This window comes from Carcharodon carcharias, chromosome 1, assembly GCF_017639515.1.
Source record: "Carcharodon carcharias isolate sCarCar2 chromosome 1, sCarCar2.pri, whole genome shotgun sequence".
Taxonomy (NCBI): domain Eukaryota; kingdom Metazoa; phylum Chordata; class Chondrichthyes; order Lamniformes; family Lamnidae; genus Carcharodon; species Carcharodon carcharias.
In genome coordinates, this window is record NC_054467.1 from 211,794,067 (window position 1) to 211,811,695 (window position 17,629).

General features: G+C 45.4%; 1 protein-coding gene across 1 annotated transcript in view; it reads left to right on the top strand.

The window, feature by feature from the left end:
• The window catches only part of LOC121275808 (A disintegrin and metalloproteinase with thrombospondin motifs 12-like), a 689,364-nt gene that overhangs the window by 584,157 nt on the left and 87,578 nt on the right, over positions 1-17,629 (top strand). The window contains exon 21 of the mRNA XM_041183446.1: positions 16,032-17,243. Coding sequence (XP_041039380.1) covers positions 16,032-17,243 — 1,212 coding nt within the window. The remainder of the gene's footprint in view (positions 1-16,031; positions 17,244-17,629) is intronic.

Below are 17,629 nucleotides of genomic sequence, written 5' to 3' on the forward strand. Positions count from 1 at the left end.
AAGGTTGATGTAGGAATTGCGAGTTAATTGCTTTAAGGCAAGACTTCCACCCCCATCATGGGAGGATGTGTCACCTTAGAGAGCTGCCAGTCAATTTGATTGCAGGAGCACCGGCAACTGCTGGGACTACAGGCCGTTCCATCATGGTGAGGAGCCCAGGTAAGTCCAGGGTTGGAGGTCTTGGCGAGGGAGTGAGGGAGGATGTGATGGGGAGGAGACTGGAGGGCTGGGTTCAATAGGTTGGGGAGAGGATTAAGCGGGGGGAGAGGGGAATGACCTTTGGTGGTGGTGAATCAGACAGGCCCAGGAGCCTGCAAAGGAGGTCCCCCTTCTCTCTTGTCCAACACCAGCCTGCCCTGCTAAAGCTGTCAGTCTTCCTGCATGGCATGGGCCTGCCCTCGCTGCGGGTAAATACCGGTGACAGCAGGATGAGGCCCTTAGATGGCCATTAATCGGGTCTCGAAAGGCTTCTGGGAGGGCAGGATGCCCGAAGCCTCCTCCACCCACTATAAATTTTCAGACAGGTCGAGGGCAGGCAGGTAGATGTCAAGAAGGCTAGCGACTGGATTTAACATGCCCCCACTTGGATTTTACATGGCCCCTGCCTTCAGGCCCACCAGCAGGACTGTGTAAAATTCAGCCTCATGCCTCTATTGTGAAAACCTCAGATTCCTGATGCCTTTTTCACCACTTCCTTTCTGGCATTTAAATTCAACCCGTGAATCTAAGTTGTATCTTTCGGGTGGGGATTGTTGCTCTGAGAAATGGAGAAATGAAGAAGGAAATGATGAGTGGAATTTTCCCATCCTGCTTGTGGCGGGTTTTGTGGAGGGTGGGAGTGGAGAATCTTGTGGGAGCAGATTAATGCTGGATCGAGTATCCCGTTGCCTAGTGGTGTGAACACCACTTGTATTCTTTACCACCTCATTAATGCTCATTAAACCAACTGCTCGCTGGAATCACATGCTGCCTTCCAATCTCACGTCAGCAGGTCTGAATCACGTTTGATAAAGAGTTGCGGGTACCAGTCGGATCTTACTTCGCTTGCGACTCCGAGGTGAGTGCAACATTCACAGTCTACATGCCACAATGCTGCCCTGGTCTCATTCCAAAGCCAGTGGAAAGCCACTGCTGGGGCTGCAGGGTTGGTCTGTCTCTGCTGGCTGCCTCCGTGGTCACAGGGACACCGCTATGCAGCAGGGCTCAACTTTCAGAGACAGACCTGCATTGCGACCGGGTGGAGTGTAGCGGTGGTCTGCTCCTGGTGGGTACTACCATTGCCCAGAAGGATACCATTGTGTAGCAGTACTCATACAGGGCTGCAGCAGTTCAAGAAGGCAGCTCACCACCACCTTCTCAAGGGCAATTAGGGATGGGCAAAATATGCTGGCCAAATCAGTGATGCTCACATCCCATGATAAATAATAAAAATTCAGAGACCAGCATTTTGACCATGGTGAGTTGGACTGGGGGTGTGTGCAGGGAAACGGGGTAACACGCAGGTGGGTAAAGGGGAAGGAAGGCTTTGCAAGGGGTTGGAGGAGGGGAAGGGGGCATGATGGAAGGTAGAGGAGCAGGAAGGAAGGCCATGTAAGGAGAGAGAGGAAGAGGGCGAACAATGGAAGACAGAGGGGAGACCGAGGGGTGGGAAACTGGAGCACAACAAGGGAAACTGAAACACTGACAAACAAGGGCGTGAATGGAATACCACATGTATGAATGGGAGAAGAGCACGCAGACTCAGGCATAGGAAAAGCCAGGGGTTGTTAGTGTGACACATGGAGACTCATGAAGTGGGGTGGGAGTTGGGAAGGGAGGCAGTGCGGTTTTCAGTCATGAGGACTATGGGGAAATCTGTGAAAGTCAAAGTCCTTGGTCTGGAGTAGATACACTCCTGGGGCTCTGTAGACATCACAGTCAAGAGTCAAAGAGTGGAGACAGTCATGGGGTGCAACAGGCAAGCTGCAGGAGTATTCATTGGGAGCACAGTATTCTCCAGCTCCAGGGAGCGGCAAGGGCTGTGTCTCAATAGGAATACTGCACAACTTGATGACCCTGCCAACCCTGCAAAATCCTCCTCACTGACATCTAGGGGTTTGTGCCAAAATTCGTGAGCTGTCACAGAGACTAATCAAAAAACAGCCTGACATTGTCATACACATGGATTCATACCTTGCAGACAATGTCTTAGACACCACCATCAACCGCCCTGGGTATGTCCTGTCTCACTGGCAGGACAGACCCAGCAGAGGTGGCAGCACAGTGGGCAGGGAGTTGCCTTGGGAGTCCTCAACATCGACTCCTGACCCCATGAAGAATCATGGTATCAAGTCAAACATGGGCAAGCAAACCTCCTGCTGAATATCACGCACCGCCCTCCCTCAGCTGATGAATCAGTGCTCCTCCATGTTCAACATCACTTGGAGGAAGCACTGAGGGTGGCTAGGGCATAGAATGTTCTCTGGGTGGGGGACTTCAATGCCCATTACCAAGAGTGGCTCGGTAGCACCACCACAGACCGAGCTGGCTGAGTCCTAAAGAATATTGCTGCTAGACTGGGCCTGCGGCAGGTGGTGAGGGAACCAACAAGAGGGGAAAACGTACTTGACCTCATCCTCACCAACCTGCCTGCCGCAGATGCATCTGTCCATGACAGTATCAGTAGGAGTGACCACCACATAGTCCTTGTGGAGATGAAATCCTGTCTTCACATTGAGGATACCCTCCATCATGTTAAATAAAATAGATTTCAAACAGATCTAGCAACTGAAAGCTGGACAACCATGAGGTGCTGTGGGCCATCAGCAGCAGCAGAATTGTACTCGAACACAACCTTTAACCTCATAGGCTAGCATATCCCCCACTGCACCATTACCACCTTAAGCCAGGGGATCAACCCTGGTTCAATGAAGAGTGAAGGAGGGCATGCCAGGACCAGCACCAGGCCTACCTAAAAATGAGATGTCAACCTGATGACACTACAACAAAGGACTCCTTGCATGCCAAACAGCATAAGCAGCAAATGATAGACAGAGCTAAGTGATTCCACAACCAACAGATCGGATCTAAGTTCTGCAGACCTGCCACACCCAGCCGTGAATGGTGGTGGACAATTAAACAACTAACTGGAGGAGGAGGCTCCATAAATATCCCCATCCTCAATGATGGGGGAGCCCAGCACATCAGTGCAAAAGATAAAGCTGAAGCATTCGCAGCAATCTTCAGCCAGGAGTGCCGAGTGGATGATCCATCTCGGCCTCCTCCAGAGGTCCCCAACATCACAGATGCCAGTCTTCAGCCAATTTGATTTACTCCACGTGATATCAAGAAAATGCTGAAGGCACTGGATACTGCAAAGGCTGTGACTCTGACAATATTCCGTCAATAGTACTGAAGACTTGTGCTCCAGAACTTGCTGCACCCCTAGCCAAACTGTTCCAGTACAGCTACAACACTGGCATTTACCCAGCAAAGAGGAAAATTTCCCAAGTATGTCCTGTACACAAAAGGCAGAACAGATCCAACCCAGCCAATTACCGCCCCATCAGTCTACTCTCGATCATCAGTAAAGTAATGGAAGAGCTCATCAATAGTGCTATCAAACAGCAGTTGCTTAGCAATAACCTGCTCACTGAGACTCAGTTTGGGTTCTGCCAGGGGCACTCAGGTCCTGACCTCATTACAGCCTTGGTGCAAACATGGACAAAAGAGCTAAACTCCAGAGGTGATGTGAGAGTGACTGCCCATGAGATCAAGGCAGCATTTGACCGAGTGTGGCATCAAAAAGTCCCAGCAAAACTGGAGTCAATGGGAATTGGGGGAACATCTCCGCTGGTTGGAGTCATACCTAGCACAAAGGAAGATGGTTGTGATGGTTAGAGGTCAATCATCTCAGTTCCAGGACATCACTGCAGGAGTTCCTCAGGGTAGTGTCCGAGGCCCAATCATCTCAGCTGCTTCATCGATGACCTTCCATCATAAGGTCAGAAGTGGGGATGTTCGCTGATGCACAATGTTTAGCAACATTTTCAACTCCTCAGATACTGAAGCAGTCCGTCTCCAAATGCATCAAGACCTGAACAATATCCAGTCTTGGTCTGGCAAGTGGCAAGTAACATTTGCACCACAAATGTGCCAGGCAATGACCATCTCCAACAAAAGATAATCTAACCATCGCCCCTTGATATTCAATGGCATGACCATTGCTGAATCCTCCACTATCAACACCCTTGGTGTTACCATTGACCAGAAAATGAACTGGACTAGCCATAGTCCATACTTTGACTATAAGAGCAAGTCAGAGGCTGCAGTGATTAACTTACTTCCTGACTCCCCAAAGCCTTTCAACCATCTACATAATACAAGTCCAAGGTGTGATGTAATACTCTCCACTTGCCAGGATGAGTGCAGCTCCAACAAAACTCAAGAAGCCTGACACTATCCAGGGCAAAACAGCCGCCTGATTGGCACCTCATACACAAACATCCAATCCCTCCACCACACAGTAGCAGCAGTGTGTACCATCTACAAGATGCACTGCAGGAATTCACCAAGGCTCATTTGACAGCACCCTCCAAACCCACAGCCGCTACCATCTAGAAGGACAAGAGCAGCAGATACATGGGAACACCAGCACCTGGAAGTTCACGTTCAATCCACCCACCATCCTGACTTGGAACTATATCGCATTCCTTCACTGTCGCTAGGTCAAATTCTTGGAACACCCTCCCTAACAGCTGTGTGGGTGTACCTACACTGCAGAGACCGCAGCAGTTGAAGAAGGCAGCTCACCACCACTTTCTCAAGGGCAAATATAGGCAATAAATGTCTTCTCATTCATCTGATTTCTATATGTCTTAGTTCTGATGAAGGGTCATCCAGATTCGAAACATCAACTGTATCCCTCTCCGCAGATGCTGTCAGATCTGCTGGGTTTTTCCAGATATTTTTGTTTTTGTTCAATGAAAAAAAGAAGTCTTTCCTGGGGGGCATTCACTTCAGCAGGTGACCATGCACACAGCCTCTAGATGGGTAGTGTAGAGGTCCACATGCAACATGGGCATGTCAGTAGTGATGGGCTCAGTGATGGACAATAGGAATATCGACCACAACAACTATGGGATCCAGAATGATTGGGAGAGGCTGGAAATAATAGGAGGGAGTTCTACCTACACATCATGAGATTCGAGGTGGGTTTTTGCGCCATGGACAGTGAGAGAGGGAACTCAAAATAATAGTGCAGAACCAGAAATCGGGACAAGTGCACTTGTCCCAATCTCTGGTAGATCACATCTGCCACATTCCTCATGAAAACCTGAGGATCTGTGAAGTTGGAGGCTATCCCCTGCAGGTGGCTTTAAAGGTGGCCGCTGCACTCAATCTTATGTCCACAGGTCCTTCTAGGGATAACCTTGGCGGACGTCCTCTGGCGGGCCCCAGCCTGATAAGGGTCTTCTTCTCAGGGGTAGGTGCACCCTCCTTGACCTGTGCAGCTAGAATGGATGGAGTCACAGGCAGAGGGGGTTCTGAGCGGCAGCACACCCTTGGAGTGTCCTGAGAGGAGGCCTCCAGGATGTTCAGCTGAGCCTCATCCTCCCTGTGGATATGCGATATGACTCCTTGAGGAGATGGTGCACCTAGAGGGAATTCAAGGTCCCCTCGTCCCCCTGTTGCCTACATCTTTGTGGTGCCCACCAGGGTGTGTGACCAAGGCTGAGTGCAAATCCAGCAAAACCTGCTGAACCGAGATGCCCACGGTGGTTGCCAGCCTTCTCACGGTGACCTCAAAGCGCTCGCATGTTGGCACCACGGCATCAGACAGAAACGCGGACAGACTCCTCCATCCTTTTCTCTGGATGTCGAGTGACTGTTGAAGCTCTGCCTGATGGACTGTGCCACCTGTTGTTGCATCTCCAGCATTGTGTTGGCAGAGGCTCATCGTCTGACTTGGACTGAGCAGGTGGCTGGTCTCCAGCAGCCCACCGAGTGCTGGAGAGCTGGGTTGTCCCTGTCTCCGATTGCTGTGGGGGACGTGTCAGTGAGGTGTTCGCCTGTAGGTGAGCCCAATCCTAAATTAGAAAAATCCTCATTTATGTCTTTCTCTGCGCTGGTGGAGGGTGTGAGTGAGTGCAGCAATGGTTCTTCCTGAGCTTCCTCTTCTGATGTGGTCTGGGTGCTTGGACTTATGGTGGGCAGCCTCATGGACCTCTATCTGCTGGTGCCTATAAGAGAGAGAAGAGAGTTTTAGTTGATGAGCATGGGGATTAGAACTGTGATTGCCGGATGTGATGAACTGATGGAAGTGAGATCTGTACTAAATTACTGAGACAATCCGATCTCCCCTTCCCCATTGGAGTGATTCCTTTCCTCCCTAGCAATCTCAGCAGCAGCCTTCCTGAATTCTGTGAGAGCAATTATGTTGGCTACGCCTCCCCTGGTCTGCCCTCTTTCATGGCTGTTGTGAGCAAGCTTGCCCTGGATGAAGACAAAAGGGAAGCCTGTGATGAGATGGGATGGAACATAGGTTGGGAAACGTGCTTGGCCCCTGTGTGTGGTGAGCTCTCCCCAGAAGGGGCTGAGTATGGAGAGTGCGCAGCATGATAGATGGGATAGTGATGATGTGAAAGTTTCCATGAGACATTCAGTGGTGATATGTGCCCCCTACTAATGGTTGCATGAGACTCCTGATGATGCCATGATGAGAGTTTGATGTTGGAGGGAGTTGAAGGATGACTTAGCCTGGCAGAGTGGGTGAGATCATTCATCCTTTTCCTGCACTGGATGGCATTTCAGGTGCGGTGGCCAGCTGCACTGACATCCTTTGTGATGGCATCCAGGCTGGAGAAATGAGGCTGGTATGCTTTCTGGAACTATCCCTGGGATATTGGACATCCCTATGCACCCGCACACCTCTGACCAGGGCCTGGAGGGCCTTGTGGCTGAAGCGGGGTGCTGCCATGTTCTTTAGGCTTGCAACCTTCTTCTTTTGGTTGGAATACGTCTCTGTGCGTGTCCTAGAGTGGATGGGCTGGAGAGAGTGAGGTGTGTGTGTTTGAGTGGCATTTTAAGTATGGCAACTGGACCTTCGACCCCGCCAGGCAACGGTGGGGCAGATGAATCAGCTCCCGATCTGCCAGGTGATTCAGTGTGATACTCCCCATGTGCATAATTAATGAGGCCCTAAGCCTGGAATTGGGCACCATTTCCCACCATTCCAAGCAGCGGGATACGTGCCATGAAACCTGCCCACCACCACACTTAGTTTCAAAACAGGAAATTCCGCCCGGCAGGTCTGACGAGGTTAAATAACAAATTAGGCCTAGGAGAAAACTTGATCTTGATGGAAATTTAAGGAAGGCTTTGCATGATCACATGACAAATATAGATGGGGAAAAGCATTCATCTTTTCTTCCCACTCTCACCTTGAAAAAGCTGCAACACAGCATTCAACCTTCTTTTAAATACCTCCAAAGTTTGCTTAGAGGGCATCCTGACACTGGTTCTAAATTTACTTGTCACCACTTTGAGCTATCACCTGAATTTCGACAGGGTTATAACGTGGATGATATTGAATTAGTCACCTGACTTCAACGGAAAGTAAAGTTTGCCAGATATATAAAGGCAGCCAATCTGATTTCACTTATTTTACTGTCCCATCCATTGTCCCTTTGTCCTAATGTCATTTACATTTACTCTCATTTACATGCTTGAATTTCCATCAAGGGCTCTGTACACACTGAGCTGTTGAGGATACCTAAAAATTGATTTTTAATATCACAGTTTACATTTATATGAAGTTGTTTCAACTTTGCATTGATACAAATAGCACAGCATAATGTAGGCACAAAATCCCCACCGCCCACCCCCACCACCCACAGCCCACCGACGCGTTTTTAGGCAATATTTATGAAAACTTCTTTGTAGGCACTCTCAAAACAGACTCTCACTGCAGTGTAGCAAAACCTAGCTTATAAATGAAAATGTTCAATCTTGTTGAATCAGCATTAAAATGTAACAAGTATTCAGATACTAGGGAATTAATCACTGGGCAATGAGCTGCATGCAAAATTGCAATTTAACTCAGATCTACCAGCCATGTTTCATGGTGTGGTATCAGTTGAGATAGTTGTTTTTTACTCATTCAAATTGTGGGATGCAAATTACTATAGAATTCAGAACATTGAATTTCCAAAATTTGCAAACGTGCTGAAATAAAGTAGGCATGCTGAAAATCATACATCTAAAGTTATTCAGCTTCAAGCTTGTAATTGAAAACCTTTTCCCAACAGTATGTTATGACTTACATCAATATTATTTCTCTTGAAATGTAAAGAAAGCATTTACAGCAGAACCATTGTACCGCACTGTTCAAGACTGGTAAACAACAAGTCTCAGAAGCCTTTTCAGCACAGAACATGTTCAAGTGGTCAATAAAACAGCACCTAATTTTAGCTTTATTTACCTCAAAGAAGCCAGACCAGACCTGGAAAGGAAGTCTGAATTGATTTCTGGATTGATATCCTCCAATTAGGAACTGCATGACTTCCTATTAAAAACAAAAGTTGGTGGCTCATGAATTACCAAAAGGATATTATAATTCTGGTTCTGTCTGAGGAATGCTAAAATAATTTAACAACCTAGAATATAAGAATATACATTTTAATTGCTTCCATGTAAATGCAAGCAACTGGTAGTGAAAACTTCAAAATGTGTTAATATATATTGATTGGCCAATTCTGTTCTTATGAAAAAAAATCCTTGATTTCCAGAAAATGTAAATCCTTTCTTCCAATGGGGAGCTATTCTGATGGTGTCACTGATGAATAAGAGTTACTGTATTCCAAAGAGCTCCATTCATTTTAACTAGCCCATTGACTTTAACCAGTTGAGGAGCCAACCCAGGAGTAATCCATTCAGTCCCTTGACTCTATTCTGTCATTAAATTGGACTAGTTTTGTTTAATCTCATTTCTTGATACCCTTCCCAAATATAAATCTATTAATGCCACTCTTGAAAAATTCAATTGACCCTGAAACCACACCCTTTTGTTGAGAGTTCCAGGAGTCCAAAACCCTTTGTATGAAAAAAGTGCATTCTGATTTCCCACTTAACTTCCTACCCCTCACATAGTTCCGATATGTGGATGACACGTTTGCTATATTTAAATCCACTGCTGCATGTAACAATTTCCTTTCAAGTCTTAATGGGCACCATTTTGCATTCAAATTCAGCTATGAAATGGAGCAGTCAAATTAACTCCCCTTCCTTGAATTACTGGTTGAGAAATCTGCCATGGGCTTCTCTACCACTTCTCTACTGCAAGCCTAACTTCACTGGTCAATATACACATTGGGATTCTTGTAGTTCCATGCGCTATAAATTTGGTCTTATCGGCAACCTTGTAAATAGGGCCCAATCTGTTTTCTCACCATGCAAGCCTGATGCTAAAATAAGATGCAAAGCCATCCTGTGGGATAATGGCTACCCTGATCAGATTATTTTTTTCTGTATATCACACAAACTCAAGCCATCACTTTTGGCCCTGAAAAGTGCCCAGTCTACCTCAGGTTATCCTGAAAGGGCAAGGTATCTCAAACGTATGAGCAACAGGTGAAGCCAGCTGTTTCATGCTGCTGCTATGCAGTAGCAACACAAGTGGTATTTGCCACTAACAGGATGCTGCCGTCAAGCCAAAAAGACGCCCTGCCTATCACACAAATGAGTAATGTGGTATATGAATTTCAGAATCAGTGTGATGCTAGGTATGTAGGCCATACATCCCAAAGACTGGGATCGTATCAAACAGCATGTCCCAGCTGTTTACAATGGGCAAGGTACAGACTGTACCCAACCACCGTGCGCTTGCAAAATTCAAAACTCAGTATGCAACATTAGATGTAATTCTGCAATTGGACAATATTTGCTAAATAATCCTCAGTGTGCTATGAATTACGTTGTGAACCAATTTAAGATTGTTAGGCAGTGTGGCTCATTTGCATGTACTGGGAGCTATATATATTAATGCATAGGGCCCTGTTCTTTGCAGGCAGAAAGAACATGTACACACATTGCACCTGTGTCAGCTAAACAAAGTGAGTGACAGCCATTCACTGCACTGACTCATTTCTCAGGGCAATGCCTTGACCAATCAAAGTCAAGCTGCCTGATTTAAATTTCAAACAATGCTTGGCAGTTAACTGTCAGTCACCATTACTGGTGCATTCTCCATGGCAATGCCTTTACCTGGCTCCACAAGTATACCTTAGGCACATAAGAACAGGAGTAGGCCCCGCAAGGCTGTTTAACCATTCAAGGAGATCTTGGGTTATCTGTGACCTAACTGTAGTCTTAGGTCTTCCCTTTCTTAATTGCAATCCTACTGGCAACCCTCCCCCCAGCCCCCTGCCATCATCCCCACCTCCCAAACACTCACTACCAATCCATACCTACCTCTCTAGGCACCCTTTCTTGAGGACCCCAGTCCCACTTGAACATCCTCCAATTCTAATTCCAGTCTGTTGGCAGTAATTTCATATTTTCAACATAGTTTCAAGTCTTGGGTAGGAATCAATGTCGGCGCATGCAAATGAGGTCTCAGAACTCTTGCATTTCACACCCAGAGTTAAATTCAGTCCTATTATTATTCAAGTCTCAACCACATCAGGCGCAGAAATTGTAGGCCAGTGGTGCCAATTAAGGAGGTTTTTTTAATTCATTAATGGGACGGGAGCTTTGTTGGCTGGGCCTACATTTATTGCTCATCCCTAGGTGCTCTTGAGAAGGTGGTAGTGGGCTTCCTTCATGAACTGCTGCAGTCCATGTGGTGTAGGTACATCCACAGTGCTGTTAGGAAGGGAGTCCCAGGACTTTGATTCAGCAACAGTGAAGGAACGGTGATATATTTCCAAGTCAGGATGATGAGTGACTTGGATGGGAACTTCCAGGTGGTGGTGTTCCCATCTATCTGCTGTCCTTGCCTTTCGAGATTGTAGTGGTGGTGGGTTTGCAAGGTGCAGTGTATCTTGTAGATGATGCACTCTGCTGCTACTGTGCGTAGGTGGGGAGGGAGTGAATGTTTGTGGATGTGGTGCCAATCAAGCAGGCTGCTTTGTCTTGGATCATGTCAAGCTTCTTGAATGTTGTGGAAGTTGCACTCATCCAGGTAAGCGGGGAGTATTCCATCACACCCCTGACTTGTGCCTTGTAGATAGTGGACAGACTTTGGGGAGTCAGGAGGTGAGATACTCATCGCACTATTCCTAGCCTCTGACCTGCTCCTGTAGCCACAGTATTTATATGGCTAGTCCAGTTATGCTTCTGGTCAATGGTAAGCCTCAGGATGTTGATAGTGGGGGATTCAGTGATGGTAATGCCATTGAACATCAAGGGGCAATGGTTGGATTCTCTCTCGTTGGAGACAGTCATTAACTGACACTTGTGTGGCATGAATATAACTTGCCACTTGTCAGCCAAGTTTGGATATTGTCCAGGTCTTGCTGCATTTGGACATGGACTGCTTCAGTATCTGAGGAGTCGCGAATGGTGCTGAACATTGTGCAATCATCAGCGAATATCCCCACTTCTGACCTTATGATGGAAGGAAGGTCATTGATGAAACAGCTGAAGATGGTTGGGCCTAGGACACTACCCTGAGGAACACCTGCATTGATGTCCTGGAGCTGAGATCTCCAACAACCAGAACCATCTTCCTTTGTGTTAGTATGACTCCAATCAGTGGAGAGTTTTCCCCCTGATTCCCATTGACTCCAGTTTTGCTAAGGCTCATTGATGGCACACTTGGTCAAATGTGGCCTTGATGTCAAGGGGAGTCACTCTCACCTCACCTCAGGAGTTCAGCTCTTTTGTCCATGTTTGAACCAAGGCTGTAATGAGGTCAGGAGCTGAGTGGCTCTGGCGGAACCAAAACTGGGCATCAGTGAGGAGGTTATTGCTAAGCAAGTGCCGCTTGACAGCACTGTTAATGATCCTTTCCATTACTTTACTGATGATCGAGAGTAGGCTAATGGGCCGGTAATTGGTCGGGTTGGATTTGTTCAGATTTTTGTGTACAGGGCATGCCTGGCCAATTTTCCACAATACCGGATAGATGCCAGTGTTGTAGCTGTACTGCAACAGCTTGGCTAGGGGCGCGGCAAGTTCTAGATCACAATTCTTTAGTACTATTGCTGGAATATTGTCAGGGCCCGTAGCCTTTGCAATATCTAGTACCTTCAGCCGTTTCTTGATATCATGTGGAATGATTCGAATTGGTTGAAGACTGGCATCTGTGATGCTAGGGACCTCCAAAGGACGCCGAGATAGATCATCCACTCGGCACTTCTGGCTAAATATTGTAGCAAATATCTTTTGCACTGATGTGCTGGGCCCCTTCATTATTGAGGATGGGGATATTGTGGAGCCTCCTCCACCAGTGAGTTGTTTAATTGTCCACCACCTGTATGTGGCAGGACTGTAGAGCTTAGATCTGATCCATTGGTTGTAGGATCGCTTAGCCTTGTCTATCACTTGCTGCTTATGCTGTTTGACACGCAAATAGTCCTGTGTTGTAGCTTCACCAGGTTGACACCTCATTTTTCAGTACGCCTGGTGCTGCTCCTTTCATGCCCTCCTGCACTCTTCATTGAGAGGATATGTCGGGCTATGAAGTTACAGATTGTGTTTCAGTACAATTCTACTGCTGCTGATGGCCCACAGTGCCTCATGGGTGTCCAGTCTTGGCTTGCGAGATCTGTTCGAAATCTATCCCATTTAGCACAGCGGTAGTGCCATACAACATGATGATTTGAAAACAATTAGTATACCACTGGTAATAATTCAATAATTTGAACAATTGCCCAAATCTTCCGGTCTCTAGACCATCGGAGACCAGATATATGACAGATGTCCGTCAGAACCTTGTGGAAGTCCTACGTGGGAATTACCCGGGAAGTTTAAACTTCAGATTGGAAATTACCCTGCTTCCTGGGATCCTCTGTGAATGTCTTCAACTCTGAGTTAGAGCTGGAGACGTTGGACAGATCTGTAGTACTTACCTTGGTAGTTACCTTGAAAATGTTGGACAGATTAAAACTAAGCCTAACACCTGAGTAACTTCACAACTGAACCCCCTCAAGCAACCTCCCTACCACCTGACTACCACCCCCCAACCACCTGACTAGCCTCCTGGCCACCCGACTACTCCACTGACCTGACCTGCCGGGGAGTAGTTGGCATAGTGGTATTGTCACTGGGCTAGTAATCCAGGGACCCAGAGTAATGCTCTAGGAACACAGGGTCAAATCCTGCTATGGTAGATGGTGGAATTTGAATTCAATAAAAAAAATCTGGAATTAAAAGTCTAATGATGAGCATGGAACCATTGCCATGATTTAATGTCCTTTAGGGGAGGAAATCTGCTGTCCTTACCTGGTCTGGCCTACATGTCACTCCAGACCCACAGTAATGTGTTTGACAATTAAATGCCCTCTGAACAAAGGCAATTAGGGTGGGCAATAAATTCTGGCCTAACCGGTGACGCCCATATCCCATGAATGAATAACAAATACCCACTAATTACCCTCCTCGACCTGACCCGACTACCCCCCAACTTAACTAAACCTCTCCCAACTTGACTACCTAATCCGACTAGCCTGCTGACCACCCAACTATCCCACCTGACCCAACCTAACTAAACACCCAACGCAAGGTGACTACCCCCCTCTGACCTAACTTGACTACTCACTGACCCATCTTATCTAGCTCATGCACCTCCCCACCTAGCCACTTACCTACTCAGTCATCTATCTACCTCACTCACTTACCCTCATCACCAGCTCACCCACCTCCCTGCCTCTCATACTCATCCACCTACCGACTCACCCAGCCATCTACCTCACCCATTCATTACCCCACACTCAAAGACTGGATCTTTCACCTTACTGGACAGAATATCTTACAGCCATGTGAGGATGGCTAAAAATGACTCCCCTGCCCTACTACTCCATGTTTGACCATAACAGGGTTATTTGTGAATTTGTAAGACTGAAGGTACCTACTCACTGTATATGCTTAACCATTGTCATGGTTTTCTGGCAGGCTTTCTTAAATTTAAAACAAAAAAGGGTTGTTTTTATTGAGTTAAACAACCACCCAAGTAAAGATATAAGAAATATTTAAAAAGGTAAACCTGTGTCTCGACCTTTGCAACCCACATATACACACACACATAAGCATGTAAAATTTACAAGTTATACTGTAGGTAGTTACTTTCTTAGCTAAATTAAAGTTCCACACTTATAGGTAAAATAATTGAAAGTTCACTGTTAATGGGCCCTTTGCTGGCATCTGTGGCTGCAGCAGCCTTTTCTCCACAGTGGCTTTGAGATTCCAGGAGTTGAAGCCCATGTAAGGAGGCAATTTCCTTTTAAAATATAATCTGTTTTCCAGAAGTCTATGATTTTTGTACCTGAGGTTCCTTTCATTGAAAAATTATCTATCTCTGTGCTGGATTTTAAACTGAAATAGGGAGAGGGCTTTGACTTGAGTGAGAAGGGGAAGGGGAAAATATTATTGCCCCAATGGCATGTTTTTCTAGACTACTATTTTAGCAGCTTGTGTGCTGTATTAAAAGAGGTTTCAAGAAAGGTTACTGCAGTCACATGACCTCTCTCGCCATAATGATTTCAGAAGGTACCTGCTTAGCTGATGTCTGAACCAATTGTGGCTTTTGTTTCATGGCTAACGTAATTAGATTCTATAATGTTCCAATCATTAACTCCTGAATATCCCTTATCCATCTTGATGAGATAGGAAGAACACCTTTCCTTGAAGCTATTGTCCTAGTAAACTTTCTGTCTCCGCTTGAGAGGTAGCCTTATAGAAATGCAACGTGAGGTCCAATGCAGTTTCCAGTAAATCCTTTTGATGTATTTCATGACGTCGACAGGTGTGAAATTCCATAGAAAGATGTGTCTGAATTGTAATTGACATTGAAACTTTACAGAAACTAGTCAACTTGCAAAAACAGAAGTCAGGTGAGTTGTGGCAGCACTCTTAAATCAGTCTGTTTACTTGCTTTTAAAAAGTCCTTTTTAAACCGTTCAATGTATGTTTGATCAGCCGAAGACATTACATATTGATAGCACTTATGCACAAGTCATATTATGGTGACAGCAGCTAGCGCTTAAAAAGTGAGGTGTCTTCTCTTCTCCCAGCTCTACTCCCCTCTGGACTTCCTTGGGGGATGCTGTGCTGCACATTTCTTTGACAGCCGGGATCGGCAAATCCCAGAAGAAATGATCAGCAGCCTCAGGCCAGGAGAATCTTTGCACGTGTTGCCACTGTTTGGAAGATTCCGGCTATTCAGTCGCACGTTACTATCATTGGTTCACTAGTTTGAAAGTATTAAGTATTTTATTGGTGATATTAACTCACTAGGTTGAAGCTACTGAGCAGAAATCATTGGTGTTCATTCTTTGATGTGTATATGCTTGGTAGTGCAAGACTAAGTAGATCATTCTTACAAAAGGTAATCGACCTGAATCGTTAATTCTGTTTCTTTCTACAAAGATGCTAACAAACCTTTCCAGAATTTTCTCTTTTTCATCCATTATTAGTAATAATTCACTGGTGTAGGGGTATTCAGTGATATCTTATTGAGAAAGGGAAACCTGACCTTTAAGGACTGCTGTCTGCACTGCAGAAATAGAAATCGTTTTAGCTTTAAAACCACAATGTGCTTTCTTTATATTCTGTTATTTAGGAACAATAAAGTTTTATCAATTTAGGACTTTTGCGCAATGTTGATGATCAAAGAAAACTCCAGAGTCAAGAACTGAGTGATCAAATGAAGCACAAATGAATAGAACAGTAACAAAGCGGAGAAGATAATTTTCTAAATTGTCTTTTAACTGTTAATAGAAATCTGAGTGATAAGAATGTTTATATAGCGATTATTTATCCCCTATGGAAGCAAAATCATTGCATTCTGCTTTGCATGTTGAGACAAATTAAACTTGCTATTTATTTTTCAGTGCTCAGTTACATGTGGAGGCGGCTTCCGCACACGGACAGTGACGTGCGCTAGGAATAATAATGAGCTCTGCAAAATCTCCAAAAGGCCAAGCACGAAAAGTTTGTGCGGCTTACGGAACTGCCCTATCAATAAGAAAATTCTGTTCCCTCTGCGGAAGCCCAAAGGTGGCAAGACTTTTAACAAAGATCTGCCTAGTAAGCTGGGGCCCAAATATGGCCCTAATCACTCAGGTGCAAAAGTTCAACCTAAACACAAACAAATACCTGTGACAACTGAGGAGCCTCTTTCTGTCAACATCACAATGCAATCAGCTGCTAGCACAAGCCCTGTAACTACAATGGGTACCACTACAAAAATACAAATTCATTTGCAAGACAAGCCTGCCCCAAACCAGCAAAACAACCATGCATCAAGTGATGATTCCAACTTTATTGCTATTCAACAAGATTTGACCGACGAAGGTGATAACACTAATTGGAAGAGGGTCACTGAAGCTGGAAATGTTACACCTACAATTCAAGGTATGAATGAGACACACAGTATTACTGGTGAAAGTGACAGTACCTCAGAATATGATCCTATTACCACAGAAGTGGTTGGTGATCATCCTCCGTTTACAAAAGAACCTCAGGTTAATCCCACAGCAGATGAATTCAATAATGAAGTTGCAAAGTCTACCACAGCCCCTATCAGTGCCGAGGAATCAATTTTATATGGTAGTTCACAGACAACGCTTGTCACTACAGTAAAGCCTGGTAGCACGCAAATAGTCAAGCCAAATGTAAGAGCACCTTCTCCAGGTTTTGTTCGTAGAAAGCCTGGTTTTCCAAGGTTAAAAATAGATTCAAAGGTCAAAGCAACTATGGAGCGGCTAAGAATGAAACTTCTCAGGATGCTGAATCCAGAGCATTTTGCTAATATTAGTGACATCCTCACACCTGGTCTAGTTTTTAATGATGAAAACAGTCTGCAGTACAATCCTGAGCTCACTACTTCTAATGCAGTTGTTATCACACACTCGGAATGGATAAAACTCTCAGAAGCAATTGGAAGTAAATTGCCATCCTCCGAAACACAATTTACCACAAAAGTACCTTTGAAGAGAACTCCAACGACAAATAGACCAAATAATTTCCTCAATGTTACAGACTATGATGATTTTAAACCTGAAGTTAACAATGGTTTCTGGAAGGTTGGAAACTGGAGTGAGGTATGTTTTCAATTAAGTAACAAAGAGAATTTCCAGATAGTGTATATATAATAGCCTATTACTGTTAGAAATAGAAGCTGTGATACATGTTCTACTTTTCCCTACCTAATTGTGATTAGACTATCTACAGCAATGGTTTCGCTTTATAACAGCACCCAGCTTTACCTCTCCAGCATCTCTCTCTCACTCTTTTTCTAAAAATGTATTCTTTCATGGGAAGTGGATGGCACTGGCAAGGCCAGCATTTGTTGCCCATCCCTAATTGCACTTGATTTGAGGGGCTTGCTAGGCCATTTCAGAGGGCAGTTAAGAGTCAACCACAATTCTGTGGGTCTGGAGTCACATGTAGGCCATAGGGTGAGGATAATAGATTTCCTTCCCTAAAG